The sequence below is a fragment of the Ictidomys tridecemlineatus genome, chromosome 8 (genome assembly GCF_052094955.1).
Source record: "Ictidomys tridecemlineatus isolate mIctTri1 chromosome 8, mIctTri1.hap1, whole genome shotgun sequence".
Lineage (NCBI taxonomy): Eukaryota > Metazoa > Chordata > Mammalia > Rodentia > Sciuridae > Ictidomys > Ictidomys tridecemlineatus.
Window position 1 is genome coordinate 71,144,653 of NC_135484.1, and position 18,445 is coordinate 71,163,097.

The 18,445-nt window shown below is 35.9% G+C and overlaps 1 protein-coding gene across 2 annotated transcripts in view; it reads left to right on the plus strand.

The window, feature by feature from the left end:
- The window catches only part of Mdn1 (midasin AAA ATPase 1), a 144,585-nt gene that overhangs the window by 40,319 nt on the left and 85,821 nt on the right, over positions 1-18,445 (plus strand). For both annotated transcript variants that reach the window (XR_013425006.1, XM_078019614.1), the window contains exons 16-31: positions 1,361-1,572; positions 2,152-2,255; positions 4,324-4,468; positions 5,393-5,489; positions 6,325-6,438; positions 8,616-8,763; positions 9,002-9,112; positions 10,629-10,780; positions 11,287-11,465; positions 12,050-12,258; positions 12,843-12,989; positions 14,138-14,279; positions 15,687-15,821; positions 15,902-16,040; positions 16,699-16,837; positions 17,161-17,291. Coding sequence is in view for 1 of the 2 variants with exons in the window: in XM_078019614.1 (XP_077875740.1) it covers positions 1,361-1,572; positions 2,152-2,255; positions 4,324-4,468; positions 5,393-5,489; positions 6,325-6,438; positions 8,616-8,763; positions 9,002-9,112; positions 10,629-10,780; positions 11,287-11,465; positions 12,050-12,258; positions 12,843-12,989; positions 14,138-14,279; positions 15,687-15,821; positions 15,902-16,040; positions 16,699-16,837; positions 17,161-17,291 (2,304 nt within the window). In the remaining variant the exon portion in view is untranslated. The remainder of the gene's footprint in view (positions 1-1,360; positions 1,573-2,151; positions 2,256-4,323; positions 4,469-5,392; positions 5,490-6,324; positions 6,439-8,615; positions 8,764-9,001; positions 9,113-10,628; positions 10,781-11,286; positions 11,466-12,049; positions 12,259-12,842; positions 12,990-14,137; positions 14,280-15,686; positions 15,822-15,901; positions 16,041-16,698; positions 16,838-17,160; positions 17,292-18,445) is intronic.

The window sequence follows — 18,445 nt, forward strand, 5'->3', positions numbered from 1 at the left end:
GACACTTGCTAGCTGTTTCCTTTTGGTGGCATCCTCTGACTCCCACAGACACTTGATACTTCCTCTGTGGCATTTCTTGCCATCCACAGATAACCTGCTTAGCTTATTTCCTTGTTTGATTTAGGTGTCTTTCAAATGTCCCTTCTTCAATAAAGCTTTCCTGACTGGTAACTTATGTTATTAATACCTCCACCACCTATTTTCCTTCTGCCCTACTTAATTTATATTCATAGCAATTAAACTATTGCTTGATATTTTGTAGTAGATTTATTTCTGGATTAGGTTGTAAGCCTAATAGGAGCAGGACCTTTTAGGTCTTGTTGACTCAGGGTTTAACACACATAGGTGATCAGTAAATTTTAGTTGAATAAACACAGTAAAGAAATGCCATTATCAATCTGTTAATGCTTATGGGTAAGTGGAAATGAGTTTGAAGTTCCCACACTTTTTGTCGCTGGAATCTGACTTGTCATTGTAGGTACTCATTATCAGGTCATTGGTTCTTACTCATCTTATTATTTTTCCCTCATAAGCTGTTGAGTAAATAGCAGTCTCTGAGTTCTCTGTGTTTGACTGTTCTTTAATATATTTTGGCATCTTTTCAGTTTTCAAACTAAAAATTTTTCTTAGAAATAAAATTAGTCTTATTGCTCTTGAATTATAGTACTTAATAACTTAAGTTACATAAAATTATATGCCTTAAGATTTTCCAGAAGCATTTAATTTTGCTTAGGCTACTTTCATATACTAATTAGAACAATGTTTCCTCACCTTTTTTCCTAGTATGCTCTCTACTCTATTAAATGAAACTTGGTTTCTTTTTTTTTTGTCCAGAGAAATTAAATGCTAAGAACTAAGAAAGAATCATCGAAATACTATGAAATAAAACCTGAATTTTGGATGGTCATAAATCATTGCAATATTATAAATTCACCCCCATACTCCCACTCCTACTAATTATAAGTAGTTTTTTCCCATTGTGAGCAATATCATCACAACCCCTGCCCAATGGTGAATAAACATTGATTTTATATTGTTTTTCTTCTAAAAATGTCTTGGTATCTTTTTGGTCAGTCTTAAAACATGATTTATAATTAAGTCCTCTACATATTTATTTAAACAAATAGTAAAATAAAATAGCATGTTTTATTGTCTAACTGGAAATTTTGAAATTTTTTATTATACTTTTAATAAGTAGAAGCCCTTCAAACACTTGGAACAGAAGAATAGATTACAGTTTAAAACTTTGACATAGATTTTAATATTTAGATTGTATTTCTGGTTTTGATTATTCTGATGTGTGCTTTTTAATCTCTATTAGCTTTAGAAGTTTGTGAATCACATTTACCTTTTGTTTCAGTTACAAGCCTGTGGACCATAAGCTTATTTGGCTACCCTTACGAGAGGCATTTGAGGAGCTCTTTGCCCAAACATTTTCCAAGAAACAAAACTTTACTTTCTTGGGGCACATTCAGACCTGTTATAGGCAAAAACGGTGGCATAATCTCCTGAGATTAATGCAGCATGTACACAAGTCTGCTGTTGACAAGGAAGGAAAACAGAGTGAAACTGGTAAGGATATAACCCAGACTGATGGTGGGAAGACATGAGACTGAGATTCATTTAATACTTAAGAGAAAAGTGTAGAGGGGAAATGAGAAATACAAATTGGAGCTTTCTAGAACTTTTGGCAAAGTTGACAAATTTTGACGTGTTGCTGCTGCCATGCTTCTAGGCATGATCTCTGTAAAACCAAATGACTGAGGATACTAGTATACAAGCACTGCTTATTTGTTTGTATGTCATGTGTGTTTTTTTTTAAAGTGCTGGATTCCACAGCCAAGAAGCTTGGAGGCTTCTATGGCAGGAGGATCACAGGTTCAAGGCTAGCCTCAGCAACAGCATGACCTTGTCTCAAAAATAACAAACAAACATAAAGGGCTGAGGATGCAGCTTAGTGATAGGGTGCCCCTATGTTCAATTACTAGTACCACACTGAAAAATAGATAGGTAGATTTTCAGACTATTGTTGAAGATGCTTAATTTTTGTGTTTCATTACTTGTGTGGTTTTTAGGTGTTTAAGAGCTCTATATGCAATATTGATGACAAATAAAACAATGTGTTAAATTCTTGTCTTTATTCTCTTCTAGGGTTACTCCTAAAGGAGAAATGGGAAGCTTTTGGCCTTAGACTCAACCATGCCCAACAACAGATGAAAATGGCTGAAAATGCCCTATTATTTGCATTTGTAGAGGTATTTTGTTTTAGATATTTAGGTTAAGGGAGTGTTGGTTTGTGGCATGTTACTAATTTGTGTTGCTGTTTTAAGATTAAAAAAAAATTAAGTAGTGATTTGGGGGAAGATTTTTTTAAAACGTTCCTAATGTCTTGGTGAGCACAATTACTATTTTTTTAAATACTTTTATTTTATTTATTATTTTCATATTGTACTGAGGATCAAACCTAGTGCCTCACATTGCAAGGCAGGCCCTCTACCACTGAGCTACAACCTCAGTCCCTGTAATTATTAGTTTTAAAGAAGCAGTTGAGGACAAGTAGTGTACTCTATATTCTTTTTCTATGCGTATGTAAGCAGGGGTGAGTGTACACAAGCAAAAGCTTGAGCCTGAGACCATGTTCCAGCTCCAGCCTACTTGGGAATATTAAAAAATATTTGTGAGAGGGATTGAAGTTCATTCACTTCTGTGTCCCTTTTTTTTTTTTATTAAAGGACATGGTCAGCTATACTGTTTGCTGTAGTTTGTCTATGTAGGGAAAGATCACTTGGATTAAATATTCATGACTTGGGATTTCTTTGTTTTATTTTTATATTATTTCTGTAAAACCTTTTTAGATCATGTTCTTGAGGAGGTAGTGTCTTGGTTGGTGTTTTAGTAAGAGAGAAGGTTTATTCAACCATGGGTGTAGGAAATTTGGTCATCTGTCCTTAACCTCTTTTAGGTGGGTACTGGGGATCCTCTACCACTGAGCTACATTGCCCAGCCCTTTTTATTTTTTAGTTTAAGACAGCATCTTACAAATTCATTGAGGCTGCCCTTGAACTTATGATCTTTCTGCCTCAGCCTCCTGCATCACAGGGATTTCAGGAATGTGCCACTACACTGGACCATGCTTAATCTTAATACAGTTATTTATAAAAATATGATTATTTATAAAATAACCAATTAAAATGTCAAGGGCTCTGAAATTAAGGCTTATATTTTAGGATTTAATGATATAACAAAGATAATGTATTCGGTTTTATTTTTCTCAGTTTAATTTGTAGAGCATTTTTGTTAGAATCAACTGAAAATAAAAGTCCAGAGCAATTTAAATAGTAAGTTTTTTTTTTTTCTTTTTTTGAGGGGGTTGTACTGGGATTGAACCCATCAGTGCTTAAGCACTAAGCCACATCCCCAGTCCTTTTGAAAGTTTTTTTTTTTTTCTTTATTTGGAGACAGGGTCTCTCTAAGTTGCTTAGGGTTTCTCTAAGTTGCTAGGACTGGCATTGAACTTGTGATCCCCCTGCCTCATCCTCTCAAAACTGCTGGGATCCACTGCACCCAGGAATAGTGAAACAGATTTTGATTTGTTAACTGAGTGGATTGTAAGATATTTTTATTGCTCCTGGAAAGAGAACTTAAAAGAGAGAACCTCAGTGGACTGGAGCTAAGATTTATTTTGTTATTCTTAAGCAACTGTGAAAGGACATGTATTGCAACTACTACACTCTTTTTTTTTTTTTTTTTGGTACTGGGTATTTAACCCAGTGGTTTTACCACTTGAGTCACATCCCCAGCCTTTTTTATTTTAAGACACGATCTTGCTAAATTGCAGAGGCTGACTTAGAACTAGTGATCCTCCTGCCTCAGCCTCCCAAGCTACTTCATGCTACTGGGATACAAGAATTTACCACCACACCCAGCTACTACTACACTCTTGATTTGGACATTTTTCTGGTCTTGCTATACTTATAACCTGACCCTGTATTTATTTTGGGTTCTTAGAACAGGTAATTGGGTGCTTTTAAATACTTGAATAATTTATTATTTAATTGACTATACACAAAATGAGAGGATAGTGTATTACATCTTAGTGTAAGACTCAAAGATACTCTCGTGACCTCCTTGGAACATTTACAAGGTTAAGTTGGCCTTAAACTCTGATGATTTTTTGACAGCCATTTAGCAGTCAAAGTATAGGTTCTTAAGTGGGAGAGATTTACCCTGGCCTCAGTTTCTAATCTTGCTCACATAACTGCTTTTAATAAGTGTGCCTTTATTTGATCTGCAGTCTGAACTTTTTACATTGTCTTCTCTTAGGGTACATTAGCTCAGGCTGTAAAGAAAGGAGAGTGGATCTTGTTGGATGAGATTAATTTGGCTGCTCCTGAAACATTAGAATGTCTGAGTGGTTTGCTTGAAGGATCCTCTGGTTCCCTGGTGTTGCTTGATCGAGGAGACACAGGTAGCATTTGATCACTCTGGGGTTTGACTTGGTGCCATGTCTTTTGGCCTAAATTTAAAAATGGGATTGTTTTGGCATAAGTGGATTATGTGAACCTCCTGATGGAATTCATTCATTCCTTGTAAACAAAGTTTCTGCAAAGTATTTTGAAATGTTCTTAGATGATATTAGGAATGCAAAGAAGAAGGAGATAGTTTGTCAAGGCAATTGGGTTGTGGGTAATAGACATGCACACATTGTCAAAATACGTGTGTGAATAAATGGGTGATGAAAGATGTAACGGTGCAGAAATGCTCACAAAACTAGAATGGCAACATGAGGCTAAATTGTATATGTAGATTTAAAAAAAGATTTTGATGGGGTTTCAGAAAAGGTAAGGATAGTATAAAAAAGTGATAATGAGTTAATGGTTATATTTTATTTTGATCAAGTTAAAACTTCTGTATTTTTAAAATGAGCTTATATAACTTGTTTAATATTTTTTTTTAAAGAGAGTGTGAGAGAGAATTTTTTTTAAATATTTATTTTTTTTTAGTTTTCAGCGGGCACAACATCTTTGTATGTGGTGCTGAGGATCGAACCCAGGCCGCACGCATGCCAGGCGAGCGCACTACCGCTTGAGCCACATCCCCAGCCCAAAACATTTTTCTTTCTTTCTTTTTGGTGGTGCTGAGGATTGAACCTATGGCCTTGTGCGTGTGAGGAAAGAGCTCTACCAACTGAGCTATATCCCCAGCTCTTGTTTAATATTTTTATTGTCAGCATATGTGTATTAATTTTCTTGCCTGCACCAGCTTGACTGTTCTAAGAAGAAATTTGGGGCTGGGGTTTCTGTGGATTTAGGTAGGCTTCCCTTAGGGACTGGGATCTGATTACTTGATTGTTGTTACAAGTAATAGGGGATTTCTACTTTTCTCTCAACAGAGCCACTGGTTCGTCATCCTGACTTCCGTTTATTTGCCTGCATGAATCCAGCTACTGATGTGGGCAAAAGAAATCTCCCACCAGGAATAAGAAACAGGTAAGGTGTTTTAAATTCTCTTTTATTTTGATTGGTAACATCAACATAACCAGACTTCAAAACAATTCTTGAAATTTCTTGGTCTGTAATAGAGGAATCTTAGTTTCCTTAGTTGTTATGTTTTTCTACTTTATATAGGTTGTAAGTGTATGAGAACGTCCAGAACAATAAAGAATACTTTGTGTGGTTTTTAATATGATACTTAATGGCTCATGGGTACTGTTGGAAAAAACTTTTCCTTCTTCAAATGGCCTCTTACCTATTAGTAAAATTTCATGTCAGAGTATAGTGTATAGCATATAGGTTTATTAAGCTTTTTTATATTAAGTTTCTTTTTCATCACTAAGCACTGACATGAAAACAGTTTGATTTTTGGTATTTTATGGTTGTAACCTTTGAAAAGAAATAACCAAAATTATTGTTGGTAACCTTTTGTTTCGAGTTTTAAAGTAGTGATAAAAGTAATAAAAGCTCCACAGGGAAAATTTAGAAACTACATTGAAGTACCCGTTTTCTTTCACTTTATCTTTTATTTCTGATCATGAGGGGCTTATTTTTTGTTGCTCATATTTTTCATTACACTTAGTTATGATCAAAAACACCTGAAAATGATAAGTATGTTTTAGCTTTGTAACTGTTTTCTCATATGAGGAATATATTTAGAAAATTTATTGCATGGAAGAAGTGATAATGAGTTAGTGGATAGATTATCTTTTATTATGATCAAGTTAAGAATCTGTATTTTAAAATGAGCTTATAAAACTTGTTTAATATTTTTTTTGTCAGCATATTTGTATTAATTTTCTTAAAAGTATTTATTCTGTAATAACTACAGGTTCACGGAACTATATGTAGAAGAGTTGGAAAGTAAAGAGGATTTACAGATTCTTATTGTGGATTATCTGAAAGGATTGAGCATGAACAAGAGCACAGTGCAAGGAATCATAAAGTAGGTTCTGTTTGGCTTGTCTTTATATACTTTCCCTCTGAACATACATTTATTTCCTTCTTTTCCTTTTGCTTTTAACTGGAGAAAACTGACGGAAAGATTGTTATTTGGATTTCTGTTTTAAAGATGGAACATTATGTGAATTAAGATTTTCCTTAGGAAAATCTTTTCCTACTGTTGTGGGGTAGGTCATTTAGAAAACACACCAGATCCCAGTTTTGTCCAAATTGAAGAGTCTTTATTTAGCTGGCCAGCTCCCCTCAGGACCCATAACTGTCTCTGCAAGGAACCATCCCCAAGCCTTAGCATTTTAGGATATTTAAAGACAAAAACTGCATCTGTGTTGATGTAGCTATAAGCAATCAGGTATAGAAGCTGGATTGGGCATTTAGCGAGACAATACAATGGGTACATTGGTATTTCCCCCAGGACTTTCTGGGTTGGCATAGCAGCAAGCAAGCAGAAGTGGGTCAAAATGACCCTATTTGAGTACAAGTTAGAGAATGGTTACTAATGTCTAGACAATCAATCTCTGACAAGGTACATTACTCCAAAAAAGAGAACAATTTTACATTGTATAATAATTGCTATTTTGTGTTGCCAAGTATGTTATGCTAGGTAACTATTCATGGGTATAGAGGTGGGGCTTTCCCACAAGAGAAGCATTTCTTATATGATATGGAGTCTCACAGTAAAATGGAGTCTGTTTGGTCATTGCACATATTGCTTGGCCCATAACCCTACATGGAAAGCTAAACCCCCCTATCTATGGGACTGCAGACAATAAGATAATAGCTCTACTGACTACTTCTATATTTATAGCTAAGATTTTGTTTTCCTGGTTTAGATTTAATATAAATGGCTTATATTTTGACCTGTCTTGATGAAATATTTTCTACTTGTAATTTGCATACTAGATATGTGGGATATGTGATAAAATGGCCTATATCATTGAAGGAGTCTGGTTTAGAATTAATAGACATTGAGCTGAATAAAATACAGAGTGATAGTGTGGCTTCGTACTTAATAGTCTCTTTTTTCTGTTTTGTGTGCCCGTATAGAAAGAGAGCAATATTTTATGTTAGACAACCTGAATCCTAGGACTAGCTTGAGAAGATAGAAGCTTGTCATTCTGGGCAGATCATTTACTTAACTTTTATTGTGTCCTCTAGAAAGAAATATAATAGGTGAAGGAGTTGAAATAGGATCATAAGGGTGTTTTTGCTTTGCATTTTGTAGTTTGTTTCTTATTTAATAAACAAGTGACTCAAGGAATGCCTCATTGGTAAGACTGTATTGTAAATAAGACAGAGCAGATTTGGTTCTCTTTATGGAGCTTCAATTCTAAAAGTGAAGATAACCAATAAATGAGGAGCTGTATCCTATAATTTTAGTTTGTGAAAATTGAAGAAACAACATCAAAGTGTTGGAACATGAATGCCTGAAGTCCTATTTTAAATAGGTTTGTCAGGGAGGCATTTGTTCAAAGAAACAAAAATATCTTCCTAGATTGTAAAGAGGCAGGGCATATCCCATTTGGCCAGGAACATGGATTTGATTTTGTAGTTGATAATGAATTTCAAAAAATTTCAAAGTGTGGGAAATTCATGTTTCAGTGTGAGAGTTCTTTCATCTTGTCTCCTCTGAATCTGAAATGTTATAGTGATAATTTATAATAATGGTCATCATATCGTCCCACTTTGTAACATTTCACTTAAACTAATTATAGCCATTGTCTGTGACCTTTCAAAACATCAGGAGTTCTGTGTTCTCTGTAATCATTCATCAACACTATAGATTATACAAAGACTTCATTTGCCCTTTGAGTTAGAACCAACTCTGGAACACTAAGTTTGGAATCAGTATGCTCTTACTAAGGGTCTCTTGCATCTTCCTCTCCTTAAGAGACAAAAGTTTCTCACTTATCATTGATACTTTTTTGCTAGAGGAGCTATACCTTGTACTTTGTGCCTCTCCAAAGGAAATAGATTTGATTTTTCACTATTTCATTTTGAAAGACAGCCTCCAGACTGAAAGGTTTGATATTCGCTATAGAAAATTGTATGTAAGGCTTACCATTTATGATTTATAAACATGGCCTTTGAATCTTCTATAGAAAAGTGGTGACAACAAGAAAATAATACTTAAAATTACCCAAACTTTTATCCTCTTTGTAGCTTCTACACAGGTTTGCGGAAAGAGTCTGGCACAAAATTGGTTGATGGGACTGGCCACAGACCTCACTACAGCCTTCGAACTCTCTGCAGGGCCTTGCGATTTGCAGCTTCCAATCCATGTGGCAACATCCAGCGCTCAATATATGAGGTCTTTCTGAAGTCTATTTGACATAGGAGCTGGGTTGGGTGGGCTCACCAAGGAGGGAGGGAATGTGAATACATATGCTAGATTGTCTTGTTTCACAGTCATTCTGATTAGCTTGAAACACTTCATACTAGAGCTGTCCTGCGCGTTTTTCTACTACCTTACACGTTTCAAAGTTGTTCTGGGAAGTACTGGGCTATTTCAACAGAGACACAATTTATTTTATGTGCTTTCTCTCTAGGGTTTTTGTTTGGGTTTCCTAACACAGCTCAATAGGGCATCACATCCAGTAGTTCAGAAACTTATTTGTCAACATATCATCTCTGGCAATGTCAAAAGTCTGCTGAAACAGGTACATTGTTTTTTTACTTTCAACTTATTTGACATAAATAGCTGGATGGATTAACAAATTTTCAACTGTTTGAGTTTAAATTAAAAAAAAAAACAATTCTAAAAGAAATCTGTTACAAAAAATTTTAAGGTTACAGAAATGTATGTCTTCCAGTGCTCAGTTCAAAAGTTCCAATAAATTGTATTCCTAGGAGATTTAAATCCTGCAGATAATTTTTTCCAGCTAAACTGTAATGCAAATGTTTCATTATATATTCAAATTCTGTTGTTAACCATCACACATGAATATTCTGTAGGTCTCCCTTTTTACTATTACGTGTGTGTGTGTGTGTGTGTGTGTGTGTGTGTGTGTGTGTGTGTGTTATGTGTTAGAGATCAAACTTGGGTCCTTGTGCCTGCTAGGCAAGTATACTGTCACTGAGTTACACCTTCAGCCCTAGCTTTCCTGTTTTGGTCTAATTCTTTGATATGTTTTCATTATGGTACCAGAGATCATTATAAAATGCTTTCTGATGGTTACATAACATTTCATTAGATGATTGCCCTACAGGTTATTTATACACTTTCCTTCTGATTGATGATCAGGCTTTCTTAGGGAGAGGGGCCACTGTTCTAAACAACTGTCATTTGAGTTTGGCGGAGGAAATTACAGAATAGCACAGGTCTGAAAGATTGAAACTATTCACTACTGAAATGTTTGTTTATTGATTGTTTGCTTAGTAGGAAGAGAGCCATTGAGACTTGCAGTTATTTTGGATTTAGTCTTTTAAAAATAACATATGAATAACTACTTGTAAAAACATTGATGCAAAAAAGACTCAAGTTAGCTTCTATTATAACTAAATAGTAGTCTCTTCCAGTTGCTCATTTTTACTATATGTTTCTCATGGTCGTGACAGAAGCTTAAAGGTACTTTTTTCTCCAGTGCTCAATTTGGCTGTCCTTAGCTTTATAAAACCTGTAGCTTCAGGTCTGGGAAATTTTCCATAGCTATAGTTTTGACCATTTTTTGACCATTTTTGATTGATAAAACAATTTGTATAATCCTACCTAGTAGCAAATACCTTATCTTGGAAAGATAATACCGCTGTCCATAAAATTACCCACAAATGACCGGAGAGCCTTCGGGTTTTTTGATCTTCTAGAGAAACCAAAGCACAGTAATACAAAGCCTCCTCCTTCACTACAGCACCATATACCTGTTGTATATGAGGTATAGGTTTGTGATTAAACAGAGTGGGTATTTTGGTAGATAATAGAAAAGAACCGAATTATAAAAACATGTAGGAAACTATTTTGATTCAAATTGGTTCCCAGCCCACCAAACTTCTTCCCAATTTTAAAACAGATACAGGACAGATTTTATTCTCATTCTTCATTGCCAAAGGATTTTTGTTTTGAAAGAATCCAGAAGAAGGCAACATTCTTGCTAACAATTTCATATCCTACTTTACTCCTCTCTCTTACACATTGTTGTCCTAAGACTGTGGATTATCTCTCTAACTTTTCTCTTTCAGCCTATTCCAGAGCCAAAAGGAGGTCGGCTCATCCAGGTTGAAGGCTACTGGATTTCAGTGGGAGATAAGGAGCCTACAATAGATGACACATACGTTCTGACATCTTCTGTTAAGTTGAACCTGAGAGATATAGTCCGAGTGGTCTCTGCAGGGTGTGTGGGCCTTTTTTCCATCAGCTATGAAATCTGTATAAGCATAGGCTTTGATGTTATTCTAGTCTACTTTGAAAGAGCTTTGTTGTTGCTCATTACAGTTATTACTTTCTAAGGTTAGCAATGTGACTTTTCTCCTGGAACAAAGTATTATTTCTAATTATACCTTAGGTGGGAGCAATATGGATGAAAATGTTTGGCCATGTTTAAATTTGGGGGGGGGCATGGTGGGGTGTATATTGGTGGTGAATATGTGTCACTATTAGACAAGTAGTGGTCAATTCCACTTTTTCTCACGAGAGGTTGGAAGTATTTTCTGAGCAACAGTTTTTAAATATAGAAACTTCTCAGTGCATAAATATAGAAAATTTTGTTTATGTTGTTAAATGATAAAGTTATTCTTCTTTAACACTTTTCAAAATAATAATGGTTTCACTGTTTTTTGTTTGGGCATTTTTTTTTCTTCTTCTTCTTTAAAAATTGTTGTATTGACTGATCTCGTACAGAACATACCCAGTGCTGATTCAGGGAGAGACCTCAGTTGGTAAAACAAGCCTGATCAGGTGGCTGGCTGCAGCTACTGGCAATCACTGCGTGCGTATCAATAATCATGAACACACGGATATTCAGGAGTATATTGGTTGTTATACATCTGACTCTTCAGGGAAGCTTGTGTTTAAAGAAGGTATGGTTTACCTTCTAGTCCATGGATGTAGGTTTTCAAAAGTCTCTTAGACCCATTTCCTTAAGCAATATTCTTCATTCTTTCTGATTGAGGCACTTGAACCTCTGTCATAGTGTTTCTCTTTGCCTTTCTTGCTTACACATAGTTAAAGGGATGTAGAATTTTATAGAATTTAGTTGCTGGCTTCCTTTAGATCCCATTAATATTGCCATCTGTCTAAGAACTGGACCAGATTTTGAAGAGGGCAATTGAACTGCTGCTTCATGTCATAGAATCTCAAAGAATAGAATGAGTCATAGGGAATTTGGAAATAATGGGAATTTGTTGATTTAAATGACATTAGACTATAAGGAAAAGTGAACAAGTTGGAGAAGAGGTATTAGTTCTGGCTCTTCCTTTTGGGTAAAAAGGGACTGTTTTAATTGAAAATTGTGCTTTTGACCTGCAACATCACATAATGTTTTGGGACAAGACTGCACAAAATAATTTGCTTAGAAATTTAATGATAATCTAGGATTTATTGATTTGTATGTATTTTTAAATACTACTTTATATACTAATTCCCAGAGTTGATTTCCTCCTAGGTGTTCTTATTGATGCTATGAGAAAGGGCTACTGGATTATCTTAGATGAATTAAATTTGGCCCCTACTGATGTGTTAGAGGCACTCAACAGACTGTTGGATGATAACCGAGAATTGCTCATAACAGAAACACAAGAAGTCGTTAAAGCACATCCTCGGTTCATGCTTTTTGCTACACAAAATCCCCCAGGACTTTATGGAGGAAGAAAGGTATGTAGCATTTACCCCCTACCTTTCTTTTGTTCCCATACCAAATAGCACATTTTTCTTGGTAGGAATAAGAAATTTTTTTTTTTTTTTTAATTGTTGGTCGTTCAAAACATTACACAGTTCTTAATACATCATCTTTCACAGTTTGATTCAAGTGGGTTATGAATTCCCAACTTTACCCCGTATACAGATTGCTGTTTCACATCAGTTACCCTTCCATTGATTGACATATTGCCTTTCTAGTGTCTGATGTATTCTGCTGTCTGTCCTATTCTCTACTATCCCCCCTCCCCTCCCTTCCCTTCCCCTCCCCTCCCCTCCCCTTTTCTCATCCCTGTTTAATGTAAATCTTCTTCTCAAGCTCTTCGTCCTTACCCTGTCCTTGTTTACTCCCCTTATATCAAAGGGGTCATTTGGTATTTGTTTTTTAACGATTGACTAGCTTCACTTAGCATAATCTGCTGGAATAAGAAATTTTTATCTCTGTTGAAGAGCTTTTCTTTTTGGGGTGAACAACAAAATCTCTTTGGGGGAATTGGTTGAAAAGGCCTGTTTTGTTGTATTTTTTTCTGTGTGTTTCCCAGGTGCTTTCTAGAGCCTTCAGGAATCGGTTTGTGGAATTGCACTTTGATGAATTGCCTAGCTCTGAGTTAGAAACAATTTTACACAAGCGGTGTAGTTTGCCACCCTCCTATTGCAGCAAACTAGTTAAAGTCATGCTGGACCTTCAGGTATTTCATTTCCTCACGATCAAACTTAGTTTTAGATAGGATGTGTTGATTAGATTTGGCGATCAGAATTTGACTACTTCTGTTGGTAGAAATAAGTCCATCCATTTTATTTATTTTTATAGAATAAGGATCTAAATTCATTTTATTTTTACCCATTTTTGTTGCTTATTTTTTAATATCTTTGGAATTGAGGATTCAGTCCAGAGTCTTCTACATGCGCTGCAGCCCAGCCCCCATTTTTTGGTTCTTTTATAAACCAACAATTTTGCATCATCTTAAAAATTTTTTGGTATTTATATATGATGACATTTTACTATTTTTGTATAAGGTTGGAGCATTTTGCTTGGTACAGATGGCATAGGCAAACTACAATTTTATTTTATTTTTTCTAGAGAGAGAATTTTTTAATATTTATTTTTGTTAGTTTTCAGCGGACACAACATGTTTTATTTGTATGTGGTGCTGAGGATCGAACCCAGTGCTTCGCGCATGCCAGGCAAGCGCGATACTGCTTGAGCCACAACCCCAGCCCACAATTTTATTTTTGAAATGGTCATTTGAATAGACAATTAAAGAGATTCTTTCTGTAAGGGTCCCTTTTGTCATCTGCAAATTTACAGAACAGTTTTTTTTTTTCTCTTTTATTGTCATCTTGCTGTGTTGCCCAGACTGGCTTCCAACTTGGTTCTTCCTGCCTCAGTCTTCTAAACAGCTGGGATTGCAGACATATACCACTGCATCCTATTTCAGTTGATTTTTTTAAAAAACCACTTATTTTACAGAATTATAAGTGTTTATTGTCAAATTACTTTCCAGAAAACTAGTAATAATCAATACTCTTAGCATTGTGATCCTATATTATGGGACTAATTTTTTACCTTTTTAATAATTGGTATTATTATTTCTCTATTTCTGTATGGCATATGAGATGTGGCATCCCATTGCTTATTCTTGTTCTTCACTTATTCATGAGTTTGAACATTTTTCTTCAGGCACTTATAATCTAGTCTGTTTACATTTCTGAAAAGTTCAGTCTTATTTGGTGCAGTGAAATCATTTTAATTGTAGTTGAAGTTTGTTAGGAATTTTATGTAAGTTACCATTTAGCACAACCAGTGCTCTTTTTCACTTGGTTTCCATTTTAATAGTCCTACCGCAGAAGTTCTTCAGTATTCGCTGGAAAGCAGGGCTTCATCACCCTTCGTGATCTTTTTCGATGGGCTGAAAGATACAGATTGGCAGAGCAAACCGAGAAGGAATATGACTGGCTACAGCATTTAGCCAATGATGGTATGCTTTCAATCAGATATTTTCAAAATATAAGTAGGTCAAGTGTCATGCTTCTTGTTAAAACAAATCTTGCCCAAATTCTTATATACATTTTCCTAGACATTCCTAAAACAGAGCATATCTCCCTCGAGTCCTAATTGCTTTTGTAAGCCGTTCAATTCCTGCAAGGCTCTGTGCTGATATGCATTAGTTACTAAGGTTTTCTTACTTTGCTTCAAATGGCCACATGTGGGAGTCAGCATATGGGCATAACCCCTTTGGGAATTTTAGACAAATGGTGGTAGTAGCATTGTGGGCCATTTATCTTCAGTGATACTGGAGAGTTCAGACTTAGGTTTGGTTGTTTTGGTTTAATTTATGGAAGAGTTTATGTTACTCTCTGAGAATATAAGGGAGAGCATTTTAGAATCTTCTGATTTGAAAAGTGCTAGTGACTCATTAATGGAATAAATAAGAAGAATAAATAAAATTAGACCATGAGAGTTTTATGTACGTGATCATGCACTCACCCACCCATTCTTCCTCTCTCTCTCTCACTTACTTGACTCTCACTGAAGATTGAACCCAGGGCCTTGAACACATTTTGCTCCTTTTATCTTCAATACTGGTAAAGAATAAATGAAGAGGAACACGTTTTTTAAAATGTTCGTTTCATTGAAATATTACATATGGTAAAGCGTTTTTATACAGGAATGTACCAATATAACTTTTCACCTCTGCTGAGAATCACGATTTTCCAAATCTCAGAAGGTACCTTCTTGTCTCTTGGAATTGAATGTAACCTCTACTCTGACTTCTGGTCACAACTGATTCATTTTGTTTATGCATGAACCTCACTTGAGTGGGGTCATGGAGTATATACTCTTTAAGGTCTGACTTTAACTCAGCCTGATATAAGTTTCAGTTATGCTGTTAGGTGTATCAGGACTTCATTATTTTTTTTAATATCACATGGTAATCTGTTATGTGGAGATAACACAATTTATTTATACATTCTCTTGTTCATAAATATTTGAATCATTTTAATTTTTACCTATTTTGCATAAAACTTCTCTATACATTCCTATATGTGTCCTATGTATTCATTTGTGTTTGGGGGTGCCCACAGTCACATTGTTGGGGCATAAGGCAGACATATGGTTTGTTACAACAGGCTCTCCAAATTTTCCTAGGCAGTTCTTTAGGTTTCCACTCCACTAGCAAGATATAAGAGTTGATGTTGCTCCATTTTCTCAATCTTTCAATTTTAACTTTGTTTTCATGGTGCTGGGGATCGAATCCAGGGCCTTAATGCATGCTAAGAAACTGCTTTACCACTGAACTACATCTTCAGTTCTCATCCTTTGATATTACCACCATATACTTGATGGTTTCCTTTTTTTATGCCCCCCTTCCCCAAATCTTCAGGTTTTATGCTTCTGGCAGGCCGAGTCAGAAAGCAGGAGGAGGTTAATGTGATTCAAGAAGTCCTTGAAAAGCATTTGAAAAAAAAATTGCATCCTCCATCACTTTTCTCCAAAGAAAATGTCCAAAAATTACTGGGTGAGTATGCTAAAAGTCCAAAATGAATATGAATCAACTTGTAATCATTAGAACCTAAATACTTATTGTATCTTGAATAGGTAAATTGTCTACCCAGATGTCTACAGTGGAGTCTAAGTTCAGCCATATTGTGTGGACTGAAAACATGCGGAGACTTGCAGTGTTGGTGGGAAGGGCATTGGAATTTGGAGAACCAGTGCTGCTGGTTGGAGACACAGGGTAAAGTTCTGTGACATATCTTGTTGAGAGGGTTTGGTTCAGTTCCCATGGGATTTCTTGAGTTACTCTGAAGACTCATCATGAAAACATTTTGTGAATTCTTTTCCTCCCTTCACTCTTCGTTCGTTCGTTCGTTCGTTCGTTCGTTCCTTCCTTCCTTCCTTTCTTCCTTCCTTCCTTCCTTCCTTCCTTCCTTCCTTCCTTTCTTAGAAAGAAGGTGTCATTGTTTCCTTTCATTACCTTCAGACTAGATTCATTGTGAAAAAGAATGATTTCTTTTCTCATTATCATTGGGGGCTGTTTTTGTCCATTTAATTGTTTTAAACATTCACTCATGTAGACGAGAGGAGCAGACATGGTAGTATTTTGAAATCTATAAGTATTAGATTTCTTTCTCCTCCCTTGGGGTTGTTGGTACAACTTGGAAAGGGTGGAATTCTCATAGTGCATGACTAGACAAGAAATATGAGAGGGCACTAGTGTTTTATGTAGAGGGGCACTGTGAGCTTGGTACAGAGATCTTGCATTTTTTAGCGCTGTCTCCTGTTGCAAAGAGGTTCTCAATATGGTTCCCTCTTTTGCTAGAGGTGTATTTGTGAATAGAGTATGTATTTGGTATATGTATGCTCCTTGTTAATCTGGTTCATTTTTCTAATAGGTGTGGGAAGACAACAATTTGCCAGTTGTTTGCAGCCTTGACAAATCAGAAATTATATTCAGTCAACTGTCATTTAAACATGGAAACATCTGATTTCTTGGGAGGGCTACGGCCAGTGAGAAAAAAACCAAGTGACAAGGTTTGTCCAGTAGCAAATGTTGATGTGTTCAGAGAACCATATTTGGCTGTGTAATGAGTCTGCTTGTGATTTTGTTTATGTTGGGGTTTCTGGATTCAGTTTGATTACATATGCATATCTTATCTTTGAATCTTCACTGGTCTACAAGGGGCTTCCACAGTTGTACAGTGTTAAAGGTTTTGTCTTGTTCTCAGACCCTCAGACACTCTTGCAGAGTGGCCATTTTACCCCAGCAAACAGTAGCTATCTGTGTATTGTCTACATGTGTATTGTCTTGTGGATCTTCTTGCTCATTAATTCCCTCCACTTTTGCCAAATTGTAGGAAGAAATGGATACATCAGGACTTTTTGAGTGGCATGATGGACCTCTGGTTCTGGCCTTGAAAGAAGACAGCTTTTTTCTCTTGGATGAGATTTCCTTGGCTGACGATTCTGTCCTGGAAAGACTCAATAGGTACATATGTGAGAAGGTTTGCCCTGTGCCTGATATTTTGTTGACCTGGTTTTTATAGATAACAGTTTTATGCACAGTAATGCTCCTCATTGATGTATCATAAATGTTTGAAAATGTTGATGACTTACTATTTCTTGTGGCACTCAGGGTTTCCTTTAAGACACTTTTTTAAAAAAAATTATTATTGTTCAAAACATTACATAGCTCTTGACATATCATATTTCATACATTTGATTCAAGTGGGTTATGAACTCCCCCTTTTTTTTTTAAAGAGACTTTTAAAAAAATACTATCATTAACCACAAACATGAGATTATCCACGGTAGGTCTAAAACAAATGAACCTAGCGGAGGGTGGTGCAGCACACCTGTAATGCCAGTGACTTGGGAGGCTGAGGCAAGAGGATTGCAAGTTCAGAGCCAGCCTCAGCAACTTAGTGAAGCTGTAAACACCTTAGTGAGACCCTGTCTCAAAACAAAATATAACATGGACTGGAGATGTGGCTCATTTAAACATCTAGTTTAAGCACCTCTAGGACCAATTAATCTCTAGTACCAAAAGAATTAAAAACAATGAGAAAATTAGTCTGAGTTAAAATTCTCTTTAGAGACGTGTCTATTCTCTTAAAATTTTAAAAGAACTAACATCAGAATCCTAGTTCATGATCATAGGTATAAAGGCATCTCACTACCTTAGACTAATAATTGTCATGATGTACTTATATCTCTTTTTCTCCTTTTTGAGGTATAATTGCATACCATAAAATGTACCCATTTTATGTTATGTTACATTTTGTGTTAACTTATATTACCAGAGATTAAACTTGGGCACTCAACCACTGAGATACATCCCCAGTCCTATTTTGTATTTTACTTATAGACAGGGTCTCACTGAGTTGCTTAGTGCCTTACCATTGCTGAAACTGGCTTTGAACTCTATCCTGCTGTCTTAGCCTTGAGCATCTGGGATAACCAGCCACACCCAGCTAAAATGTACCCATTTTATTTATTTATTTATTTTTTTAAAGAGAGAGAGAGAGAGAGAATTTTTTAATATTTATTTTTTTTAGTTCTCGGCGGACACAACATCTTTGTTGGTATGTGGTGCTGAGGATCGAACCCGGGCCGCACGCATGCCAGGCGAGCGTGCTACCG